General features: G+C 37.5%; 1 protein-coding gene across 1 annotated transcript; it reads left to right on the top strand.

Annotated features, from left to right (window-relative positions):
• The first annotated feature begins 5,512 nt into the window (after positions 1-5,512).
• On the top strand, positions 5,513-14,376 carry trappc3 (trafficking protein particle complex subunit 3). Its single transcript, XM_081376466.1, has 5 exons — positions 5,513-5,713; positions 7,330-7,427; positions 9,732-9,831; positions 11,762-11,944; positions 12,036-14,376. Exons 1-5 carry the CDS (start codon positions 5,672-5,674, stop codon positions 12,153-12,155), a joined length of 543 nt encoding a protein of 180 aa, XP_081232592.1. The 5' UTR covers positions 5,513-5,671; the 3' UTR covers positions 12,156-14,376.
• The last annotated feature ends 12,734 nt before the right edge of the window (positions 14,377-27,110 follow it).

The raw sequence follows: 27,110 nt of genomic DNA, 5'->3' as shown, positions 1-27,110 counted from the left end.
ATTTTAATGTAATATTACATGACATATGTTTTATTTTTAATGTCATAAACATAGTAGAAAAGCCATCATGCCAAGGCAATACACCAGGAAGAAAACCTGATGGCCCGAAGGAGAGGGTGCGCTCCTCTGGGCCCCAGGCAACCCGGAGGCGCCTGTTTTCCATTACCTAGTCCGATAAGAGTGTCGTCTCCCTCCTCTACAACACCCCGAGCGTCCATGTTTGGACCGTCGTTGCTCCAGCAGGAGCGCCAGCAGGTGTACGGATCTGACTTTGACCGGAGATGACCCACCCTCCCTGGGGCCGGCCCGGGAGGTCTGCGAGCATGGAGCTCTTCTTCAAATACAAGATATTTTTGGACATTTTTACAAGGAGGAATATCCTCCCGTGTGTCTTTCACCCCTAGCTCACCCAGGATGGTGCACGTTCACCGTTGTGCACGCCAAACCAGACCCTATTTACTGGAAGTCTCGCCCGCACAAAGTGCACTTTCTCTGGCCTGGGTCAGGCTGTTTCTCCACCCGGTCTGACCACCAAGGTTCTCTGGTCCATGTTCCTTGTCCGAGCGGAGCATTGTCCCTCCTCCACAAAGACCCAAAGATCCGTTTTAGGACTGACTTTGCTCCAAACGGAGCTCCAGCGGTGGCGGACAAATCCGAATCTGGCTCAGGACGGGCCACTCTCCCTGGGCTGGCCAGGGGAGGTCTGACAGCATTGAGTTTTCCAAATGTATCACAATAATTTGGACATAGTTAATTTTTTTTTAGGAGGAATTTCCTCCAGTGTGCCATTCACCCTTAGCACGCCAAGGGCGTTGCACCTTCACTTGGATGCGCACCGGTGGGTCATTAAAAAATTGTGCTTAATTGACCAATCCCCATGATTCTGTTACTAGTCCGACATTAGTTCTGGAATGTGTGGTTGTCAAGATAGCTGTCAAGATTCTTACTGTTACAACATGTGTTGTTATGAAAGTTTCAGAGTGGAAAAAGTAAGTGGATCAGTTTACCCCCAGCTGGTTCACTTTACCCCCTTGATTTCTCTGGTCTGTCTCAGTTTACCCCTAAGCTGGGGTAAAGTGAGACACAAGACCACTTTTTTAAAAACAATCATATTTTCACTGCCCTTCGTCCTGAATACATTCTAATAATTTCCATTGCTAGGAAACATCCTGAATTAATGGGAAATGTGTAAATTTGACTGATATATCATTTTAGCTCGCTTAGAGGGTAACGAATGTAAAAAATGTCTCACTTTACCCCACTCTCCCCTACACGGACATGAAATATTGCTTGGTGTTGAACATATTTTATTATCTTACTTATAGATTGTCTTAAGCCTCAGGGAAGAAAAAATAGTCAATAGCAAAGTAGTAAACATCGGCTTGGCAAAAAAAAAAAAAAAAAAACGAACGTGCTACATCAATTAAAATATAAATGTACATTTCCAGGCTAGTTGATTTCCTCTATCTATCCACCTTATTTTGCTATTTTCTGTGAATGTTCGAGACTTCCGTTTCATTAACGTTAGCCGCTATAGCTAATAACTAACAGTTAGAAGAATAGCAAAAGAGCAGAAAACGGTAAAACTACTTGGCTATTTTTTGCACACCAGTAGGGAATCCGTTAGTGCTAGAAACAGACTAGCTTACCTCATCTTACGGTAGAGAGAAGACTGCATTATATTCGTTCAACGTTTGATCTTTTACCAACGTTGAGGAACCAAGCAGCCTATCAGCAGCCTGCACATGACATTGCATTGTTGGTTTGGTCATGAACTGAGAAATAAAAATTCCCTTGATCTTTTGAAAGGACATTGTAGCCTATAAAAACATCATGTAAGTTTCAGAAATTAGTCTAAAAATAGCTTAAATATTGAAGCTAATCTCAGAAAACAACAGGTTGTGGAATGTGCCACTTTATTACTTAATAGTGTGGCTAAACAGCTAAACACTGCCTCAGCAGAAGATTATCAGGCCTGCTTCTGTTACTTTGGGCTTTGGGGGCTTGAGCACTTGACCTTTTTCAAAATGAATCAAAAGTGCCCCTCTCAAACAAATATCAATGATAATATGGTCAGTAAAAAAAAAATGCATTTGATTATAATTAACATGACAATGTTTACAAAACATAAAGTAGCCTAAATTCACGTTTATTTTTACATATCTGTAAGGAGGTGTCGTTGCCATTACGCCTTGTTATGGGTTCTGTCCAGTGGCGGCTGGTGCTAAAACAAAATGGGAGGGGCAAACAAACTGAATTATTAATGCAGAACTGAACGTAGGCTAATTGTTAAATAACTATTTAACAGTGATAATAATGTATCATTACTGCTTAAATGGAAAATTCAGCATTTAAAGCATGCCATAAGGTAGGGTTGGGCAATAGCCAATTGGCAAAAAAAATCTGAATTTGATATGATCCCGTTTATGGACCCCCATCAGAAGTCTAGCTGCCGCATTTCGAACCAATTGTAATCGGGACAAAGCTGTTTGACTAATTCCATCATAAAGTAAGTTACATTAGTCAAGTTTAGAAGTAAAAAGCATGAATCACTTTCTCAAAGTTTTTTAAAAGAAAGAAATGAGTCTGACAGGAGTTGCAACTGATAAAGGATGATTTGACCACAAAATGTATCTGTATCAGGAAAAGTCCACTAGCTAGGACTCGAACTCAGGTCGCCCAAATCATAGCACCATATGCCAGCACACTGCCAGCGAGGCTATCGGCACCACCTGGCCTGTTTTGTAAATATTAGAACCTCATTGTGTAAGAAACGTGGGGGGAAGAGAATCCAACGGCAAACAATCCAGCTGTCGGAATCCACACTTCCAGAGCTTTCCCTTCACCGTGTTCTGTGCTCATCTCAGACAGTCCGGCAATGTGTTTCCCAATCCTGTTTCTGCAGAAACACCCACATTTTTTATGTTTTTGTTGGAACTCTTCCTAATCAAACACATCTGATTCAACTCATCAGCTTGCTCCCAGGTCATGTTATCGGTCCAGCTCGCAATGATTTTTATGCCTTTGCTTGTAAACTTTTTCAGATTCTCTTTTCCCGGTCAAATAATCGCACTATAACTACAGTATCCACGTGCGGACGCATTCTGGGATTGTTCTGTTGAAGTCGCTAGAACGCCTCTTGAGAGCTAACAAGGACGTAAAATACCATAGCCTCCAGTGTTAGTCGCTAGAGGCCTCTTGAAGACAGGGAAGTGGTTTACACGCACAGCTCTTACTGGCCTACATCCGTTACATAGACATAGTGTAAATTTAGTCCAAGCATATTCATTTTATAATACAGGTAATGTAATTCAAATCTCTGCGAGAAAAACAGAAAATTATGGTTGAAACTCATTACCTCGGTATCTGTTTAAAAAAAATCAGTTGCCTTGACCTACATTTTTAAGTACTGTATAATCAAATTGGATGTATAAGTAATTCAACTTAAATTATTAAACTGACTAAATCATATTAGTTAAAAAAATGAAGTCAAATTAATTTGATGCATTAAACTAATGTTTAAACATATGTTGCCATGGTCATATTGGTCATATAATCATATTATATGACCATTGCCATTGGTCATATAATCTTTATATGTAAGAATTATTTATCATCAGAAGATTATCATCAGTAGATAGTTTTGAGATCTTTGGTTAGTCTCAAGAAACCTCAAATTTCTTTACCATTATTCTTCAGTATAGAGCATTCCTGATTATTTATCTGGGTATGTTTTGATCATGTTTTAGACATTTATTTGCTGTTTTGGCATGATTATAATAACAGGATTCAAAAAATTCAATTTCAGATGCAGCAACTGATTTATCACAATATTTGCAAAAGGAATTTTTGGAATCCTACTGGCACACTAAAGAAAAAGATCTAAAAATAGTTTTGTTGTGAAACATGACTTTTTCATATATGTTAGTCTTCTTAGTAGAAATAGATAAAACACTCATAGAAGCTTATAGCTACTTTCTTCTGAGTTGTAATCAGAGGAGTTTATTTATAATATTAGATGCAGCAAATCACATTTCTGAATTAGAAGGTCCATTCTGCTTTGGCTTGATGATTTTCATCATCAAGCCAAAGCAGTAAATCTCTAAATTGTTAAATGATCAAAACATACAGATGAAGAATCCCCAAGAATAATGTAAAGAACATAACATTTCAGGTTTATGGGTCATAATACTTTTCAAATTAACTATTGTAATGGACATAGGCAAGTAAGAGCTGTGCGTGTAAACCTCACTCCCCAGGAGCCATTTGTGGAGCCATTTCAAAAAGTTTATCAGAATGATCTGGATTTGCAAATCCCATGTTTTGCTATCCAGGACCAGGTAATCCATCTTACTTTTGGGTCAGTTTTTCAAAGCAAAATTGGATTGGATCATCCTGATCAGATGTATACTGTATTTCAATGCCTTTGTGTTCTAAAAGTTTTGCGCAGCATTCACCCGAGAAACTTTGTGTTCGCTCGCAAAGCGATGTTTTTGGGATATGTACAGCTGTTTGGGGATTGTGTGGTCTACTTCTAATTTGTTACTTTACCGTAACCTGTCTAATAAACACAAAATATATTAAAGCATTTCTATACGGAAATAGGGGGTAACGCAGAAATTACATCATTGACAGGCGACGCAATGACACGGGCTGTTACATTGGTTAAAATAGCTGATTTCTCTGGATTTAAACATTGTTGGAAACATAAGTACACAAGTCAACAACATGTTTAATATTTTTCTAGTGGTTTTTGGATATTTTATTCCAAAAATCTTACATAGGATATTGTGCCTTTAAACCTACACTGTGTAATTTTTTAAGTTGATTCTTAGCAAAAAACACTTTGTTCTTTCAAAATGATATGTGCTCATTAATGTATAATTACTTCTACCAACTAAACAAGTATTCTCGTATAAGCGTAGAATCTGCCATTTATAATACATACGAGCGAGACGCTCGAATGGCGGAAGCCATGTTGCGCCTCCATCTTGAAAATACATTAGCCAAAGAGGGACATACCTGGAAATTCAAGCTTAGCCTTTCACGTTTTTACACTCAGTGGCACCGTGACGAATGCGAGGGGGAGATTACTCGCGACTGCCGGGAGATTTTAATTAATACGGCCACCGTAGGAGTTAAAACGGCCTCGGAATGGGAGGGGCTAGAAAGTAATATTCAGTTGGTAGTCATATAATTTCACCGCTAGATGGAAGTAAATCCTACACAGTGTAGCTTTAATAAATAAATGAATAAATATTGTTGTGTATTTATTGTATTTATTAAATTAATAAATATTGTTTATATTGTAGTGCAGGTGCAGAGAATGAGTATATCTGCATGTAGCCTATTTCAGTGTTGCATTTCTGAACTTTTTTAAGCCTCAAAGTTTCAGTTGCGTAGCTGTCTATGGAGGGACGTAAAGCTCTCAGATTTCATCAAAAAGATTTTCATTTTTGGGTGAAGTAACCCTTTAACTGGTCAGAACTACAGTCTGACTACAATACCCACAATACAAAGCGAAGCAACTTTTCCGGCTTGACAGCGGCGATTCAGGAAGTAAATCCACCACAGTGACAGGAACAACATCACGGGACTGTCTTTGCACTGAGCAGATTAATAAAATATTACCTGTAAGCGATCTGTGTGCACACCTGTAATATTAGACATCATGTCAAGGCAGTCGAACAGAGCCACCGACAGCAAGAAAATGGTGAGTGTGTTTTGTGTTTCCGTGGATCTCAGGCAAACGCAGGGCAGCCAGCTAACATGCTATTATCATCATCGGATAAATAACATGTTTATTGGAGTAGTGCTTGTTTATTTGTATAAAAATGAATATAGTGTAGTGTACTTTAATTGTTATTTAGGAGTGGGTTAGTTTATTCCTCTAGAGATGAGTAACGTTAGTCTTTCCATTAGTGATGGCTGGCTTTTGAATTAAAAATCTTGAGAAGTGCAGATAATTTTTCTAATAACCGTTTGGGGAAATTATTAAATGATTGATTCGTTAGAATGATTTACTTTCATTGCATAATGCATTATGTTCCATTCATTTTGTTTTTGCACAGATGTTATTGCACAAGGCAACTGGCATTGTAACTGTAGGCTACTCTTAATACGGACTAAACAATAAATTAGTGAAAGCAGAGACTCGCACATATATTTATCCAGCTGTGTCATGCATGGGTTTTTAGATTTGTTATTATGTTTGGGTTATGTTTTAAATTGTACATGTTTTTAACAACTTCATATTTTGCCGTGAGAGGGCGCTCAAGACCACTGTGTGCTCTCATTCATTCAGACCTGATTATTACCCATGATGATGATCATGATGATGATACAGTGGAGGATTGAGTTCTTTGTTATACAACCTATATAGTGGAGTTCAGAAGTCTAAAACCATATTGAAAGCCTGGGATTTTGAAATAATGGAAAGAAATGTTTTGATGCAGTCAATACGATACTGCATTATTTCTTGGACACTAAATGAAAATAAGCAAAATTGTGCCCATGTGAACTTCGTAATACTCCTAATGTAGTGCAAGATGGTCTGTGGATCTTATCAAATTTGACAGAACACAATCATCAGCTTTTACACAAACTTGTGGAGTTGATTATGCCTTCTGTCATTAAAGCAAAAGGGAGCTATTACAAAAATGTTCCGCTTTAACTCAGATTGTTATGCTCATAATAGAATTTTTAATTAAAAAAGAGAAATTTACACACAAAAAGTGTATTTTTTTTTTAAATGTTCTTAATTAAGAAAAATTGGGATTTAAAAACAACATTGGAGCCATAGACCAAAGGCTATGGATACCATTTTATTTATTAATTAATTTATTATTTATTTTATTCTTTCTAAATTGTTTTATTTAAATTATTTTAGTTATTAAATTGGAATTATCGATTGATTGATTGCAGCTAATGTAAAAAATTTAATCGGGTGCAAAAGTAACACTCACCAAATATCAAGTAAATAGAAATTAATCACAGGCTGGTTGGAAATGCACATTCTTTGCATGATAAATACAAATTAATGCATGGGTCAAAATAAGAAAAATAATGATTTTCCGACCCTGTTTTTATTTCCCTACAATAAATTGAACATTGCTGTGAAATGTTGCTGTTAGCAAAAAAGGCTCCATGATAATATAATGAAAAGCTTGGACCTGTGTTTTGCATTATAATTTTTGATCCAGTCTTATTATTATTATTATTTTGTAATAGCAATCAGTGTCTTTTTTTTTTTTTTTTTTTCAGGTTACACACTAAATTCTGAGTAAATATGGTGGTGGGTAATTTTGTGTTTATCTTTCTCTTGAACAGAATTCAGAATTATTCACTCTCACGTATGGAGCCCTGGTCACTCAGCTGTGTAAAGACTATGAAAATGATGAGGAGGTCAACAAACAACTGGATAAAATGTGAGTCTGCCTTTTCCCTTCCTTTCCCTTCATCCAATCTGCTCATATTATATGCACTGTTTACAAATGACATTAATACTTTCTGTTTTCATTTAGACAAGATTTTAGTTTAAAAACTCAATGAAAGTGTAAGGAATATGGTTCGATTTTCAGATGCTAGTCACCATTTCATTTACATTTGTCCAGGCAGTTTTCCATTAGTCAGCCAGTAGGAATGGAGCAGAGTTCTGATGGGCTTAGTGTGGATGCTGTATCGTCAGTGTTTGTGCTGGGTGTAGGCTGTTAGTGTATTAGGTGTGGTGATTGCCCTGTCCTACCGTGCCATCCAGCCTGCTGGAGTTGGGTTGGGTGGTGTTGAGAATTTAAAATGTGCCACTCCAGGTTTTTTTGAGAACGGTCTCCCTCCCCACCCTGCTAAATGAATCGTGCAGCTGTAGGTTACACCCCTGCTTTTTCAAATGTATGATTCTGCTCCCCTCTGATTTTATTCCACCATTAGAGAGGATGCAGATGAAAGACTGGATGAGAGTCTTGATGTTGTGTGTGTGTGTGTGTGTGTCCTGGTAAACCCTACATTATGGGGACAAAATGTCCACACAAAGATGTCGATATCTACAATTCTTGTCCTTGTGGGGACATTTTTGGTCCCCATTTGGAAAACAACTTAAAAATCATACCAAGTGTTGTTTTTTGAAAATATAAAAATGCAGAATGTTTTCTGTGATGGGTAGGGTGCTAATTCATCTATAACTTTGTGGAAGCTAGTTAAATTAGGCAAATGCTAACCTAAGCAGGTTGAATGACAAGCTCGCATCCTCAAAACCTTGAACAGAACTACACAAGGTAAAAGAAAATATGACCCAGAGCAGTCTACAATGTGTGCCGACCTCAATATGTTTTTCAGTGTCAGTTATTGGCTCTTTTCTTAGCATTTTGTTTACACCTGTATTAAGATGCGTTCTGGTCGATCGGATCACAAGTGGACGAAGGAGACACATACCCGTTTACACCTGGTGTTTAATCCGTCTCATTAGTCCACTTTCAACCACTTCAGTCCTGATGTCTTTGAGGGGAGGGTCTATGGCTGGGTAAATGTATGTGTTCTTTTATATCTTTCGATCTACGGAATTTACATATGAACATGCCCAGACATGACAGAAAAACATACGGAGAGTCGCAGCTTTTGTTTCTGCTCTGAAGCCGCAAGACCCCGCCGAACACGGTAAGTGCGTGTTAGAAATCAGGAATAGTGAGAGAACATTGTGCTTGGTATGTTTTTCGTCTTCAAACCAAACTTGGGGTCTCCAGCCAACAAAGTTTAAATCCCGTCTGGCTACCGCCCTTCACATAATGTTTACGCATTAGGTCAGTAGGCGGTCTTTTGTGGCTGTCCAAACACATTCAACCACATGAGCGTTTACACTAGGAACGCAATCCAGTCGAATGTGTTTTCAACTAGCTCTGGAAGTGGTTGAAAGTGCCAAGCTCAAAACATTTTAGACCCGTCGTCCATTTGTGATGTGATCGACCAAAGCGCATCTCACCAGGTGTAAACAGGGCCTTAATTGCACTGAAAATCAATTAGTTCATTTACATGCACGTATTGAGGCATGCTTATTAATATTTTTTTAAATGCACAAATGGCTGTGCATTTCTCATATTCGGCAGCCTAATACAATATTAGGCTCAATTTTTGTATGTAAAAAAAAGTTTTTCATATTGTTAGGCCTGTGTAGTTAATTGTATTAATCCATTTTTATGTTTAAGTACATTTTTGTTTCTTTTGTTTGATGAACAATTTTGGTACTATGTTGGGTCGCTACTTGATGTCCAATGTACAGTCTGAGCCCTGAATCAAAACCAGTTGAGAAGCACTGTTTTAAAGATTGTGGGAAAAGCCATGAGGATGCGTGGAGTCCAACCGTTGTGGTTTAGAGAATCAGTGGGCAGCGTGTATTCTTTGGCTGAGTGGTCTTTTCATTTAAACCGTGCCTTGAACTAATCCAGTAGTCCCACTGATATTGGGTTTGGCAACACGTCTGTAATACGACCTTTTTCCCTCCTGCTTCTTTAAAGCATCAAATATGATATAAGCAAGAGCAAAATTTGACTTTCTCTCTGGCCAAACAAGTTTGTAACTTTCTTTTCGAGTCCTTGAAGCTGAAGGGCTTTACTAAAACCTTCAAAGTAAAAAGAGACTATAGCTCCTGTGATTGCGTTGATGGGTGAAATGAAGGCGAATGAAAGCAGTTACTCTGACAATGACACAGTTTCACAGCTTCCCTTCTCTTCCATCCTTTCAAGGGGATACAATATCGGAGTGCGTCTGATTGAGGACTTCTTGGCTCGGTCCAGCGTGGGGAGGTGTCACGATTTCCGAGAAACGGCCGATGTCATTGCAAAGGTAACGTGAGTACTTTGAACCAATCAGAACGCATGCTGAGCCCTGCCTTAGGCCAGGCAAGAGAGAGAGAGAGAGAGAATCAAAAAGCAAGCAAGCATGTTAATGCTCAAGCAAGTGACTGGAATTTGAACTTCAACCTGCAGTAGCCCACATACTTTCTTAGCTTTCATCACATCTTTCTACCGGTTTTAATTTTTCAGAGTCGCACAGCTTGAGAAACATCCGTGCTATGCTACCGCAAAGCCAACTGGCGAGCCGTTTGTGCGGTGTTAGAGTGAACCGAGACACTCATGTTCCTCTCGCCTTGTTTTCTTTGGTCTGTGAGAGCCACAGACTGTGCTTTTTTTACGAAACACTGCACCTCACCCTCAGCGTATAGAGTTCACACTGACAGGATTGACAGAGCGTTCTTCCCACTGTCCGTCACCTGTCCATGCTTGCTTGGTCTCTGTCTGTCTGTTCTCCTTTCTTCTTTTTTCTCTGTCTTTCTCTCCTCACTTTCCTCTGCGTGTGCCACGTTGTCAAATGTTAATCCAGGACCCATCGGTTTGCTGGGACCCTGATCCCTTTAAACACTTTTTAATATAACTTTAATGAGGGTTATAATGTGAAGCGTTTAGTCTAATTGTTTACAGTTGTCGAGCAACGCCGCGACTGGGAGCATTAATATAGAATTCAAATGATGTGCGCTCACAGGTTTGTGTATTTAGGCTATTTAATAGCTTTAAATGGGGCTCATCCAAACAGAATTTAGAATCATTCAGAGCTATTTTTTTGCTCAAGTGTTGCATAATGTGAAGCTTTTTTGCACTGATGGATGTAATCAAGAGATGCATGATATTAAAATTCTGTTCAATACAATAAGCCGGTAATTGTTATCATTTTATGGCCTGTCTGTAAAGTTCTATCTATATTATTGTGTAATAATTAATTCAAAATTTAAATGAAAAGGAGTTGTTTTAAATGTGCCAACTATGATTATAGTTATTAATATTTGGCATTAGCTTTTATTGTTATTTCTATATTTTCTATATTTTTTAGTTTAATTTTAAGAAAGTTTGCTATGTGGATTTGTCATTTTATCAGCTTTTGGGATTTGATCAATATTTACAGTATATATAGCTTTAATTAATTTTTATTTCAGTTTTAGTGATTTTAGTACTTCAAGTTAACATTATTTATTTATGTATTTAATTTTTCTTCAGCTATATTTCAATTACATAATATGGTTTTTAACAGTTAAGTGATTTTGGCTCCAAGTGATTTTAGGCATAACAACATTATAATGTACAGTATGAAATAAATATTAATTTTGAGATTTGAAGACAAAAGTGTAAATGTAAAAAAAAAAAAAAAAAAATAGGGGGAATGAGCTTGCGTTATTAAATGACCAATATTGAAAGACACCAAAAAAAAAAAAAACTGTAGTATTGGCCGATAACCTAAATGCATCCCTAGTGTATCTTGTTCAACCATACAGTATAATAATCTTTTGTATAGGTTCCAAGTAAAAGGAGAACATTTTGAAATAGTAACATTCATTTGAAGTATTGATTATCTAAAATAGGCATTACAGTAAGGTTTTTTAACATGTAACATATAAACCATTTTTATTTAATGTCCTGCAAAAAATAACCACATTGTGATATATACTGTTACTGTGATGTAAAATGAGCAATATTCTGGTTTTCTTATGGCCCACCCTGATAATTTCTTCCATTTAATTGCATTCAAAGGGTTAAAAACGTCTCCTTAAACCCTTTCTGTGCTGTCGTGCAAAAGCCCCTCAAGTCATTTCAGAGTGTGAATACAGCACCTAAAAAGAATGTGGCAGCTCTGCAAAATCACTTAAATGTGGCCTTGACATCATAGATGTAGGCAAGCGAGTTAACATGAAGACTGAAGGGCCTTTTTGTCTTCATATTAACAGGTAGCCTTCAAGATGTACTTGGGTATCACTCCCAGCGTGACCAACTGGAGTCCTGCTGGAGATGAGTTCTCTCTTATCCTCGAAAGCAACCCCCTGGTGGACTTTGTAGAGCTTCCTGACAACCACAATAATCTGGTCTACTCCAACCTGCTCTGTGGAGTGCTGAGAGGAGCTCTTGAAATGGTGAGGAGCATTTTTGCGTGAAATGAATTGATGTATCTTCTGATAACCCTCAATTGCCATTCACGCTGCGGACGTTTTTCGACTCCTGCAGGTTCAAATGGCGGTGGATGTGCGGTTTGCTCAGGACACACTAAGAGGAGACAATGTGACAGAAATTCGCATGAAGTTCATTAAAAGGATCGAGGAGAACATGCCAGCTGGGGATGAATGAGGCTGAGAGACACTAACCTTTGACCCCGAGAGACTTTTTTTTTTTTGTTGGGTTGGGAACCAAAAACTTCTATTTTGGTCAAGGGAAGACCAAGTAATCCTTCTTATGATACAATAAAACATTGCAAGTATTGCTATGTGAGTCCGCCGTCGAGAAGATTCTCTCGATGTGTCAACAAGGATGGCATGTTCTTTCCACCTGGTCCATGTTGTCTATTTCAGGAAAATACTTTCTCAAGTCTCTTTTTGTATTTGTCTCTAGTGTATTCTTTGTTTTTCTTATTGTGTTTAACTCGGACATAAGGCACAGAAGGTTTAATTTATTTACCTGTGTATCGTGATCAGATTTAATACATCGTAGACTATGAGCAACCTTCTACTCAATAGGTCTTTGACACAAACTAATATTTACTCGAAGTTGTAATAAAGCGCTCATTTGTGCAAACCATATCACAGTGCTGTGTTCATGTCTTTAACGCTTGTGTCGAAAACAACTTTAGATGACTAATCTAAAACCAACATTTGAAGAAAGGTCCCCATGTTCGACAAGAACAGAGCCGTAGTCTTGGGAGGCGTACGTTTTGTAGAAAGGTCCAGTGGTGTTAAGGGAAGTCTGGTAGGGGTCTAGGTATGTAGATAATGGGACCTGTGTGTGCTGAGCCTGTTGCAGGTCCCTCCACACGTTTGTAATGAAGTGTCACGGCGGCCCCCATCGCCGTCCTCGACTTGTCCTGTACTGGCCCTTGCATTGTGGGACTGTTATTCCTGCAGCGCAGCAGCACGATGTGGTTAGAGTTAAACAACAATAACAAGGGCCTAATTCGTCTCAGATGTTTACTCAAGCAACGTGGAAGCAATCAGGGCCTGGAGGTTCACTGGTGCGTGTGCAGGACAGGGCTGTTTTGGGAGCCAGTGCGTTTTAATGGTGTAGCCGAGGGGTTCACGGTCATACGGACTGGTGGGAAGGGGAAGGTTGTCCGCTGAAAGGCAATCATTACTCCAGCGCAGCTCAAAGTCCATTCCTGACACCTGTTAATCACCTTACGTCATGATCCGGGCTTCTTTTTCCAGAATTCCACACCTCGTCGATCACAAATGGAAAGAAGTGTACTACTTCTTCTACTACTTCCCGTCGGCTAGCATATGGATGTATAAACTTTAGCCCTTTTCAGTTTCCATGTGACTTTATTCACATTGATGTGTCGAATAATGCGTTCATTGTGTAAGTGTATTGTTTTATTACATCGAGCCACTAGAGGTAGCTGTGAGCGTTGTGGTCTGTGACCTTTTTTCTCTTTCCATTCTCATGGATTTTTCAGTGTTTCTCTTCAGTTTGGTATTTGATTGCTCACGGGGTCCACCAACTGCTTGTTTTTGAATCTCTGGGGCTGGGAAATTATTTTGTGAATAAATTCTTTATTCTTGATTCAGGGACATTTAGAAGAAAAACAGTGGAAAACTTATGCAGAGCCCTGTCAGGCTGAATCCCTCATCCCCTCTCGCTAGATTATGCATACAATGTATGTATTTCGTATAATGTATATATTGGAAAGCGAGGGAAGAGGAAATGGTTTCGCTCAGACATTCGATTTAAATCATTTGGCAGAATTAGACCCCTGTATCATGGGGATATACAGCTGGGATTGTGTACTGTGTGTAAACTTGTATCACTCTTCCATATGCTCTCAGGAATTTCTCTAGCCCCTTCTTTCTCCCTTCTTAACAATGCAGGATGTATCCTTGGCCAAGCATCCGAAACAAAGTGATGCGTCAGTATTCATTAACCATCACGGTCATCTTTAACCAATATGAATCTCAGCATGAGAAGAAGGATGGTCTCCAGGCAGCGAGATGACCTCCTCATCATCTTCTCTATGTGTTCATCCTCATCTGTATGAGCCGCTCATGTCGGCATGTCCACAACACCAGGCAGACACTGGAGAAGGCACAAATGAATTCCAAGAAGCTCTTTTCCACCATAAGGGATTGATTTTATCAAGCTATTTTTATTTCTTCTCTTCCCCCATGTCTAAAGGCAGGTCAGCGGCAACAAATGAAAGAAAGGAAGCCTGTTCTTTCATCCATTCGTATGCAATTTAAGGTCTGCCTCCAGCCCACTTCATTCCTTGCCTATATTTTTAAAGTAGACAACAGACGAAACGGGAATAGTGGCAGATCTTTTCTTCCATATTGTGACGTACATCTAAGAGTAACATTTCAGCGAAAAAGAAAAAAATGTAGAGTGGAAACTTGGTTCTATGTATCAGTTGTTGATTGGGTTTTGAGATGTGGGCGTTGCACTTAAAAGTTGAGGTAGATAAACTTGAGCTTGCAGGGGTCAATTATTGGAGAAGTGCTGCATACCACACCAGAGAGAAGTTCTCAAGAAAATGAGAAGTCATTTTCACCAGAAGGTCCAGTTATGACATTTTGATTAAACATGAGGTCAAAACCGTGTTAATATGCACAGATTGTTCACAGTAAGATTTATAATATTTAGAAAGTAGAGGGGGAATTTTCATTTCAAGATGACTTTAAAGCTTGAATAGCTCATTCAAAAATTTCACTTTTTGTATAGTTTACTCACTTTCATGTGTTTTAAAACCTGTATGACTTTCTTATATCCATAAGATAATAAAAGAAATATAGATATCTAGAAGAATATCCAAGCTGCTCTTTAGCATTCAATGAAAGTGAAAGGCTGACAAGATTTTCACTAAATAAGGGCTTAACCATATTGTGGTTACATGCATTATTTGTATGAACTACGTTAATGATGCATTTATGCCCATTTTGCCTGACAGTCCTTGGTCTACATAGCCTAGAAATCTAGACACACCCTAGTGGCAGCAAATGTAATTTGCAGCCAGTGTCTAGCAACTCTCCGTTGGCTTGCGAGCTAGAAAAACCAAACTCTAGTCAGGCCAATCACATCGTGTATAGAGTCGGTGGGCGAGCTTAACATAATGACGGCAGAGTTGCCATGTGTGAATTCTCTGCTACTTGAAAACAAAGAAGATGGGTCTTTCGAATCGGCTTTGGCCGCGACTCTGGAGGACTTGGAGTTAAGCTTTTCTTTGAGAAAAGGACAAAGAATGGCATTGAAGTCATTCTTAAAAAAAGGAAGATGTGTTCGGAGTTTTGCCGACCGGATACGGCAAAAGTTTAATCTATCAACTAGCTCCGCTGGTGGGAAAACACTCTGGTTGGTTGAAGCGCTGTCCTATTGCGTGCAGAAGGAATTTGAAAGACAGCCGTTTATCCCGCCCCTCGGATTGAGCCCTGCCAATGGTGTGTTCCCAGACCCTACATCTTGATGTGGGTCTGGCTTGTCAGGCTATGGTCTACATCCTCTTTTATTCAGCCCAGGCTCATTTTTGCAAAATGATATTACGTTCATGTTGCATTGTGCACGTTTCGCAACAGTTTTAAAGCGAAATGTCCAATGAGTGGTGCTAAAAGCGTTATCAGTTTTGTCCGAAACAGAAGCCCTAAAAGGCCATGGATTCTTATTTTTTCTTGTTGATCTTGTTTTCTCGTGATCTCGACATCTCGACATAACAAAAGTTGTTCTTTTTACAATGATTGTTTGATTCTGAAACACACTGCACCAGGAGTCTACTGTTGCTATTGCAATTGCCGCAACTTTCACACGCATCTGATCGACAGATAAACCGTGCACTCTTATGTCTTGTGGATATTTCATACATTTTATATGTATGTGTTGGTACGTGTTTTGCAGAAATGTTACCACAGGTACGTTTTTCCAATGAGCCTGTGTTGCTTGTATTTGGGAACAGCATGAGTGTGAGCAGTAAATCATGACAGACGTTTTTATTTTGGGCTGAACTGTCGCTTTAAGAATTTTATTAGGACAGTTCTTGCATACAAGCAGCAAAAGTTACGTATGCTGGAAACGAGACAGTACACACCAATCTCATTTAAACCCTCTAAATGCAACCATGTGCCCTATATCAGAAACAAATGCTGAATGGCACGCTGAAACAATAAAATCCTGCGGATGGCCTGCTGCTGGCTCACCATTATTGAATCCCCCTCATCCATTCTTCCGTCTTTTTTCTTCTCACTTTCTTCCACTGTATCCCCCACTTTCAAGCCTTGCCAGGGTGAAAGGATTGGCAGCAAGATGATGAAGGTCAAAGGAGGGAAACGGAGCAGGGCAAGACCGAGTGCGTTTCAAAAACACACCTTGTGGGAATATCAACATGCCCTGGAGCACGGAGAACCGACCCGATGCTGGAGAGCCATCACAGCCCGTTGCATGGTGTCCAAGTCTCCCACAGCTCTTCTGGAGCACAAAGGAGATGACACACGAATGGATGATCTTCCCTGGCTCGCGGGAACAGCAGCATGCATACGGTTTCCAGTAAAGGTCACCAGACAGTAAATCAAAGGATCCGAGATGGAAATGCAACAAACCCTCTTGTCTGAGGTAATTCCCATGCAGATGTCAAGAAAAGATGTAATTAGATCCTTGAGGATTGCCACATGTCAAAGACTTTTTCTATTAGTTCTCAAACATTTGTTTGTTTCTTATTTAATTTGTGAAATCTTCTTTGCTTCTTTTTTTTACACAACACTTTTTAGAGGATTACCTTGAATAGGTCACCATATTTATAACATGTAAAATGTGATACTTCCACTTTCCCATGACTGCTACTATGCTGATCTGAATCAAACACATCTGGGACAAATAGAGAGCATAACTCCTCAGTCTCACTCAGCAACCTCAACCTGTTGCCAATGCCTTAAATGGTACTTGAAAGGTCCTCTTTTTCCATTGTATCCCTAGACTTATAGATTATATCGCATTGATTTTTTTTCATTTTTGGAGAGGATTGATGGGGATTATTAAAATAATTAATTTAATTGCTTAATTTCAGAAATATTCCATTATTTACTTAAGATCATGTGAGATTGTGTACTTTTACAGTGACCCAAAAAATGTATTTAGACTTAAAAATGAATGAATGGCATTGCATTATATTACAAAATATCAAACTAGCGTTTATTAACACACTTTGCAAGACATTTAAAATTATAAAAAAACAATTGTATAGTGTTCAAAATGAAGACATATTTGGAAACTTTCTAGTTGGCAAACATTAGTGGACAATGCTCAATCACTGTAAAAATAAAATAAAATAAAATAAAAACTGCAGTAAAAACCGGTAATTTGTTAACAGTAAGTTCCCTTACTATACGGGGAAACACTGTAAAAGATATAACGGGACATTTTAAAACACTTTTACTGAACCGTTTTTAAAAGTAAAAAAAAACAATCTTTGCTGTAAACTGACATTCCCAGAATTCCCTGTTATCAGTTATTAGGATATTATGTTGTTAAAGGTTTGAAATTACAATTAACAGTTTTTTTTTTAAGTTGTTTACACTTTTACTATATTACAATCTTTTACTATATTAATCTGGCAACCACAGCTGCCAAATTTTACTGTAATGTATTTTTTATTTTTTTTTAAGTGTAGTTAATGTGCTACACCTGGGATTACTCTGCTAGGCCATCTGTGTCATTTTTATATGCGACTTAATCCTCTAGTGCTCCTCGTGTGCATGGCGGTCAAAAATGACTTTTTTTTTATTTCAATGAAATGAATGTACTTTATAGTAGTTTGATAATGTTTTTTAATTAGCCTAATATTTTTTATTTTTAGGGGATTTTATGGTACTATATTTTATTTTACGCTGTATTTATAAACCATTTATTCACTTTGAGCATATACCATAAATCTTGAATGCTTTAGAGCACAGAATTAAGTTTAATCTTTTTTCAAAGACGACACTTGGCAAATTATTGCTAAAGTGAAAAAAGTTTAAAAAAGTGAACTTCAAAAAAGTTACAGAATTTTACGTTTATTATAATGCTCAAACATACTATTTTCAATTTCTAAATGAAATATATATTTTCAAAAACACGTTTTACTCTAAAACTGCAAGAAAATCAAAGCCATACATCTAAACAAATTGTGTTCCAAATTTGAGCTTGATATCTCAAAAAATTAGCTTTCAGGAAGATTTTGTTTGGCCGCAAAAATTTTCACAGATGAAATTCGTCTCCCATTAATTTACAATGTGGAGCACAAGTGTGACTATAATTCTCAGGACCATTTAACCTTTTCGAAACATGTCTATGATTTTGTGTGTGTGTGTGTGTGTGTGTGTGTGTGTGTGTGTGTGTGTGTGTGTGTGTGTTCGCAAAGCAAGTGCCAAAACCTTTACCAAGTTTCGTACCATTCCTATGAAGTAAAACATTCTAAAAAAACAAAACTTACATATAATTTTATAATTTTTCGGTCAAAAATTACCGAAGAGCACCAGAGGGTTAAAGTGTCTTTGAAGTTGCGTACCACAGCGTTTCTAGCCTATAGATGATTAATAATAATAAAAACCTGAAAAATGTCTTGAGATAAACAAAAGTACATTTGGTAACCATGATACAATGCGTGCGCTCACTGCTCAGTTTAGTTCTACTTATTTTTACCGTTAGAGTGACAGGACGCACTTACTTCACTCAGATCCTCACAAAGCTGCATTAATGAATGAAAATGCATGCTGTTCATTTGTATGTTGACATTGCGGACTGGACAGTTCTATAAAATCAAACCGAGCATGTTCCAAACTAATTACTACTTACTGCGTTTTCCAACGAATGACATTTCGTGAATACATAATTGTCCTCCTGACATGTTTTTCTCAAAGTCTCTGTTTTAATTAATATGGCTTCTGTTGGAAAACCAAACAAAGCATGACACAGCACTCCATCACCTGAACGTGGCCCACTGGTGATGTCATAACTAGTCTGCTCGACATGAATACTCCCCCCACGTCAAAGCTAGTTGATCCAATCAAGCAGTCAAGTATGTTTTGAGTTCTTTATTGTGTAATAAACCAGGTCCAGGACCAGACCCACCCTTTCGACCCGTTCTGAAAGCCAGTGAGGTTATATGCCTCTTAACAGCCCAGTCTTTCACTGCAATAAATGAACATACTCTCAGCAGTGGAAGTCTGGGTGGAGGCCTAGTCATATTTCGGTACGCTCACTTGAAGAATCACAATAAAAGCTTTTTCGTTTATTTATTTCTTTTCCAAACAGACGGAGCCATTTCTGCATTTTACACATTTTTATACACGTAAAAAACAATTACAAACCACCCGACAGAGTCAAATTGCCCAAATCTCAAAATTGCAGGAAGTTCCATTTAGCTTGCCTGTTTTCCCTCTCTCACTCGACTCTAATTTGCTTGTGATTTTGTGTGTCCCGAGTCGATCTGAAAGAGAGAATGTTCTGGAACAGAGGATGGGCTGTGGAGACCAGAGTGGTTTCTGTCATGAGGAGATGGAATGCTCAAGCAGACCCACATGAATGAGTCACTATGGAAACAGTCGAAAAGTTCCAGAGTAACTTGTGTACACATTGCGCCATGTGTGCCCAGCGAACTGAGAAGAGAAGTACAATTCTTACGAGAAGCTGTGTTTTACATGGGCATGCTCGTTACACAAATGTAGGCACCCTTAGAGTGTTTTCCTTGGAAGGGGGAAAGTTCTGATGTGTGTAAAGAAATGTTGCCATAGAATGAGATGTTTGGATTCATGGTGGTTTGATCTTTGTTTCTTTCTTTTTGTGCTAAAAAAACACAGCCTATAGATGTGTTTATTGAAATACATTTTTTGCCCCATTAAGTATAGTGGTTCGTAACATGAGCGGATGAGCCCTTTGTGTAAGCGTCGCTAATTCATTTGGCATGTACGCGATAAACTTCCCTTCTCATAAGGATGTCATGGAGCGCTGCATCGTCTGAAAGATCTTTTTTGGGGCCGTACGGAAAGCCCTCCAGGAGCGAATGCTTGGGCCACCAAGAAGCATTGATTAGCGTCTGATTATATAAACCAGCCATGAACAAAGCGATTCCTCAGCTGTGCTTAAAAGCAAGAGGAGTTCTCAAGAGTTCAGATCCGTCAAGTATTACTGTTGTTTAATAGAACCATATGAGTGTGCTGTTGGTGCATAATTGCAAGGAGACGTATTTGTGTGGGCGATGACAGCTCGAAGAACAGACGCTCTGACCTCTGATACAGAGTGCCGGCGATGCTCCAAGATTACGACAATTTGCAGAATCTCTGATGTAAATCTGAAAGCCGGGTGTTATGTCTGGGGCAGATTTTAATCTCATGACTCCTGGGCCAATCTTATTTCTAATTGGAAAAAAAAAAGGTACCTGTGCTGTAACGTACCACAGCGTTCCTTTCACCACCTTGCTGAGATGTAACACTCGCTCATGCACACACATACTAGCGCAGACATCAATACAACCACATAAATGGCTAAGAAATGGTGCTTTCTGTATGTCTCTGTAGAGCCAAGCCATTACATTCATAACCACTACAATACTCATTGTGAGCAGAAATAAAAATAGGAGACCGCACCTTATGACCCCAACCCCAACCCTTAAGTAACCTTATAATGTACAACTTGTCACATCGACTAATTAATGTTCATTAAGTGATGTAAAGCAGCGGATTTCAAGTTGTGGGCTGCGAGTAGAAAAAAATGTGACACGCAAAGAATAAGAATGATACTAGAAATGTGAAGTTCTCAACGTCAATTAACAAGTTTGTTGGTGGGCGTTAAATGATGCATCCAATCTGATCTCACAGGAAAAAGTAAATGTTAGGCTACAAGGTGGTGATTTTGTATGAATTCATACGATTTCACCCATGAAGGTGTGTATATATATATATATATATATATATATATATATATATATATATATATATATATATATATATATATATATGTATAGGCTACTGTATATTGTGATCCTTTCTTTATCAGTAGGCTATACAATCATGTTTTTGTTTAATGGTTATCCTCATTAACCTTACAAAACAGAAGTTTATTCAAGTGTGCTATTAGCATACTTATTTTAAACTAAAACTAAAAATATATACTTTCAGTCTGCTTCTTATGTACTTCTCAGAAATATAGCCTACTTAAAATTACACTTAAGTAAAGGCTTCTTGACTTATACTGATAGAAAAGTCAAAGTATATTTGAGATCGAGATATACTTAAAAGTATAATTATTCTATTGGATTGTAGTTGTGTTTCCTCTTTTTATTAAGTATCTTATTAAATACTTTATTCACATAGCTTTACCAACTCTTATACGGAAGCTTGTTTCTGCCACAGAATAAAAAATAAAAAAGGGAATTGCACCTTTTTTCTCACAATTGCGAGTTTATATCTGATATTCTGTAAGTTATAACTTGCAATTGCGTGTTAATATTAAATATGAAGTTGCATTAAATATTAGTATTAAATATTAAGTTGCAATTGCGTGTTATAAAGTCAGAATTGCAAGATATAAACTCACAATTCTGACGAAATTTTTACGTTTTCATAATTTTTTACTTTTTTCTCTCAGAATTGCGAGATATAAACTCGCAATTGCGAGTTATAAAGTCCGAATTGCGAGATAAAAACTTGCAATTGTGGGACAATTCTGACTTTATTTCTTGCAATTGCAAGTTTATATCTCACAATTCTGACTTTATAATTCGCAATTGCGTTTATATCGTGCAATTTTAAGATAAAAAGTCAGAATTTTGAGATAAAAAGTCACATTTATCTTTTTAAGTCTTTTATTATGTGGGAGAAACAAGCTTCCATAGTCTTGTAACATATTGTTTGAAAATATTGATTTATAAAGAAAACATATATGTTCCTAATTCTGAGTATGTGGATTTTTGTGTAGTCCACTTGTAGTGTACATTTACTTCAAATATATTTAACTCTTTCCCCGCCTTTAACAGAATTTTCCGGCAATCCATGTTTTCACTGTAATACGTTAGGGGACACTATTACGCATCTTCTGATCTCCTTTAAAACAGGCGAAGAAGAAGCAGAAACAGAAGAAGCATTCCTTATGTAAAATTACACATACACAACCATCAAACATGAAACAGCATATAAACCAAAATTGCCTAATGTTACCGAAAGAAATGTTGGCCCAGGAAGAGGTATAGCACTGTGAAAGCTTTAGGGGTGTTGAATTGATCTCCGTGTTTTGATCATAGACTGAATCCGATTCGGACGAAGTCTTTGACAAAAACACAATTTTCTCAGCTTTTTGCTCAAAAGTTTGCTCTTTAAAAAAAGAATTACCCACATTCAAGTGTTAATAAAAAAGAATAAAGCTAGAATAGCTCTGGCTCTGATAGCAGAGGCTCTGATCTTTCTGTTGATTTATTATATGTACAGATATTCATACAACACAATATATTCTGGGGGCCAGGAAAGTTTTGTGAAAATGATTTTTTTTTTTTAAATGACGATGCTGGCTAGCAAAATAAATAAAAAAACGTGGTGAGAAAAGAGTTAAAGTACAGTTAAAGGTATATTTCAAGTATAAAAATGAATACCTAAATAGGAACATAGTATACTTAAAGTTAAAAAATAATATATAAATGGTAAAGTATGATGTTAAGTTAACTTGAGGAAAACTTACAAGTATACTTGCAGTATAAAACTACTAAACTAGTAGTTTACTGAGAGTATACTTCAAAATGTTCTTTCACTAAAAAAAATTGCTACAAGTATTTAACTAGTAAACTATCAGTATACATATATGTTCACTTGTTGTAGTTGCAGTACAAACGAAAAAAAAAATAGCTGCTAGTTGTGTATTCAAAGTTAAATGTATACGTTTATAAAAAGTGGCCAATTTAGTCCCAAGTAGTATTGAAATAGTACACTTACAAGTATACTACTAGTACATTGATATTATACTTACTACATAAAGATACATAAAGATACATAAAAATAAACTTTACTTGTCTATACTTAAAATGAACTTGAAGTAGACTTATTTTTTAAAAGGGTATAGCTTACAATAAGGGTTTGTTCGATCAATCGACGCAACCAGTTGAAAGATCATTCTGGTTACTTCAAAGCTGTCATTTAAAAAGCCAGCTACAATTTCTATTCCAATGTGGAAAAGCAAAACAAAGAATTATTGGCCAAAAAAGTGCACCTGCATGCAAGATCTGGAAACATCTGGACTCATGAGCCTGTCCATTCAAAGATGGCGTGTACAAACAGCCGATGGATGGTGTTACGTGCAAAGAAGGGGAAGCTGGAAAAATGAAAACTTCCATCTTGTGGGTGGAACTCGACACATGTTAGGCCTGGCATGGTGAATACTCCAGGCCCTTTCACATTGGTGGTTGAAACTTCTTATTTTGACCCTGGTGATAATGACGTGTTGACAGCTTGTATTGTTTTTATAACACTTTATACCTAATACTGTGATTCTGGAAATGTTTTCTTGGGCTTCATTAGTCTTCCCACACCTTAGACAGAAACAGCTATACAAACTGCAGTTCAGCAAGGCATGTGTCAACAGCAAAGTGTGCTGGTTCTGTGTTTACGAACATCTGTACAGTATACAAAAAAAGCATGCATAATATAAATGTAGATTGTATAATAATCTAATAATAATTATAATTTAAAATTCATTAATGCCACTTGTACTTGTTCCCACATTAATAGCTAGCTACTTACTGCCTGATGGCTTTCAGACAGAGTGAATGTTCAAATGATGTTTTTTCAGCTGTATTGTAATGCCACTAGTTATTTAGTTCCAGATCTTTGACACATTCCTCATTACTCTATGTAATATTTCACATACATATAAACAGCATTTATTTAATGCTGCAGACAAATAAATAAGGAACCCTCAAGACTCCATACTGTGCTGTTGTGGGTCATTAAATGTGTCTGTTTCAGATTTTAACACAGATTTAAAACTTAGAACTTAACTCTTGACTTCTTTGGCTGTGATTTGTAACATGTGTTCAATTTAACCCAACAGCAACTCTGGATGAAGTGTTAAGCAAGGCTATTTAAAGTCCCCCTGTGGTGAAAAAACAAGTTTTTAATGTTGTTTATATGTCTATGTGGTGTTTTAAATGTGATTTAAGATAAACCATGTACAGATTCACAAGTTAACACCATTGCTGAGTATTTTCTCTTTAAAATGCGGTGAACCAAAGACAATCTCAAAAACGCGGTTTGAAATCGCTGGTGTTTCTGACGTCACAAACTAGTACCTTGTTGTAACCAATCACGTCAACGTGCCTGCGGGCTTTAGCATATCATTAACACCTAACTAACAGGGGAGTCTAGCAAGGTGGTGCTAAACACAACAGGGGAGTCTAGCAAGGTGGTGCTAAACACAAAAGAAGATATTTTAAAGAAGGTTGGTAATTAAACAGTTGCTGGTCCCCATTGACATCCATAGTATTTTTTTTCCTACTATGGAAGTCAATGGGGTCCATCAGTCGTTTGGTTACCGACTTTCTTCAAAATATCTTCTTTTGTGTTCAGCAGAAGAAAGAAAGTCATACAGGTTTGGAACAACTTGAGGGAGAGTAAATGATGACAGAATTTTCATTTTTGGGTGAACTATCCCTTTAAGATGAACTATGCCTTTCTCCACTGACGTTCTGAGTTATTCTAAGGATGCTGATTTTCAGAAGGCAGCTGTCTCTGAGATGGTGAACGGGAACATGGTGTGTGTAACATTAGCAACACTTTATTAGCTGTTTGATAAGGTCAGACAAAAGGCTAATCATATTAATTACCGTTATGTGTCCGATGTTGTAAAGAGCCATACCATTGTGCAGCGTTTACCTCAGTAAGTTGGCCAATTGAATTTCCGAGCTGGTGTTAGTGGAGGCAGGGCTAATTAGCATATTCATCGATCCGTGTAAACTGAATGGAGCAAGAGAGTAGTTACATTCAAGCTATTTTAAACGTACAATATGTAATTTTTTTCGCCGCTAGGGGTCGCTAACCTCTTACAATAACAAAGGCGTAGTTTGATGACGCAAAATTTGCTAAGAATTATGGATCTTGTCGTCAACGTCAAGCCGACCGATCTAATAATGTTTATGGATGAGTAAATACATAGATGTTTTTATCATGACTGTGATATGAAGCAGTTCGGGATTGCTAAGAGACAGCTATCAGCTCCACACGCGACGCGAGTCCCGCGGATATAAAAGGAATATGGACATTTCATTCTACTGAACTACACGCAGAATTACTACTCACAGGTCAGTTTATTAGACAAATTAAACTTGTGAGGTAATGCAGCGCTGTTTCACTTGGTCTAACATTACACTAGCACACTAAACTGCATTTGAATGTGTTGAAATTTATGTTAATGTATGTGTTAGTTAGTTGGTTTGTATGAGACTAGCAGTAAGCTAGATCAACATTAGAATAACATACAGATCATATTCTAACATTTTATCATTGTTGAACTATATAACATTGATTAGTTTTATGTAAATGTGCTCACCTGTTTAATAAAGTACATGTAGGAGCGGTCAAAGTCTCGAACGTGAAGCTCTCGGCATCTCGAAAACACCGCGCTGATATTGATTCTCGTTTTAGTTCTCCTTTTTTATCCAAAGTCTGCTTGCCATGGTCCATAATGTTTGAACGAAACAACAACAGCGTGCAGATAGACATTGCGAACTACACAGTTGTCCACGTCAGTCGCTTTGCTTACTATCAGAGGGCTCTGGTTGCTATGGCAGTACGAGCGGAAACCAGGGAGAACGTGGATATGACGCCATTGACGGCGACAAAATGGAAATAAAGAAACGGTACGTGTCTTCGAATTAAATTACAAATTTCTCCTGGTTTGAAAGTTGTTGGAAACAGTCGGGATAATGTAAGTACACAACTAAAAAAAAAATATTACATAGATATAGTGATTTTTGCTATTTTTAAAGCAAAAAAATTACATATTGTACCTTTAAGGCATGAAGAAAAAGATTTTCACAGGGAAAAAAAAAGTTTAAATTTGTCATTTTGGTGATCAAAGATGAGTTTTAAGAGATAAAATGATTGACTACAGGGGGACTTTAAGATGTTTCATTTTGTTTTTTGTTCTTTGATTAGTTTTTTGTTTTGTTATGTTCAGGGCACATGCCATAAAGCATGTAAAATAGCTCATGTTGGACAATTGAAGACTTAAATATCTGTCAAGCAAGGAGCTAGAACAAGCTCAAACTGTAATTAACTGACAGTTTTTCTTTACACTTGAGAAAAATACTTGTCATGATATATGTACCTAAATACATAAATAAACACATTTTTTATCCTTTTTAAAGCTCCCATCATATACCACATGAATCATTCTCTTTGTGATTGCTCAGCCTAACATTTTAGTTATTAGTCACCAGAGGCTCCATAACTCAAAACAAGAGTGAATTTATGTGCTCCCCAGCTTCGCGTTCTCTCAGAATCATTTTCAGGTGATCAACTATCATCTATTTGGCAAATGTACCTTTTGCAGCGATAAACCAAAGTCCCTGACATGAAGTTCATGTTGTTCTGCCCTAGTTCTAACAGAAGCACATTCAAATCTTATCTTGCACATTTTGTACTGTTTTTCAATTTTCAGAAATGTGTTTGTTTGGGACATATACCAAGCCATTCATTATTGGTGAGTCTTGATTTTTTTCTCTCTCTCTCTCTCTCCATGTTGTTTTAGTTTCATTTGTGAAATTTTGCTTTTGTTTTAGTTATTTTACAATCTTTCAGAATGACAGCATTTTGTATTTCCACAAACTAAAGCATTTTCTCTAGAAGCTGTGAGATTTAAAAGAAATTTTGAATTCCCTCTGGTCATGTTCATCTGCAGTCAGTGTGTGTGTGTGTGTGTGTGTGTGTGTGTTTTTTCTCTGTTAAGTTGTTTAGGCCTTGAGTTTGACCATGAACAGAACACATGTAGCTTTCTCCTGGTAATCACTTAGCTGAATAATGCAGGTGTAAGATTCACTGTTGATGTATAAATGTTAGTGTTTAGGGTAAAGGTGGTGATGTAAGCAGCTGACAAACA

This window comes from Scardinius erythrophthalmus, assembly GCF_964197995.2.
Source record: "Scardinius erythrophthalmus genome assembly, chromosome: 10".
Classification (NCBI taxonomy): domain Eukaryota; kingdom Metazoa; phylum Chordata; class Actinopteri; order Cypriniformes; family Leuciscidae; genus Scardinius; species Scardinius erythrophthalmus.
The sequence above is the reverse complement of the archived record's forward strand: the minus strand, read 5'-3'. Positions and strand labels throughout refer to the sequence as shown.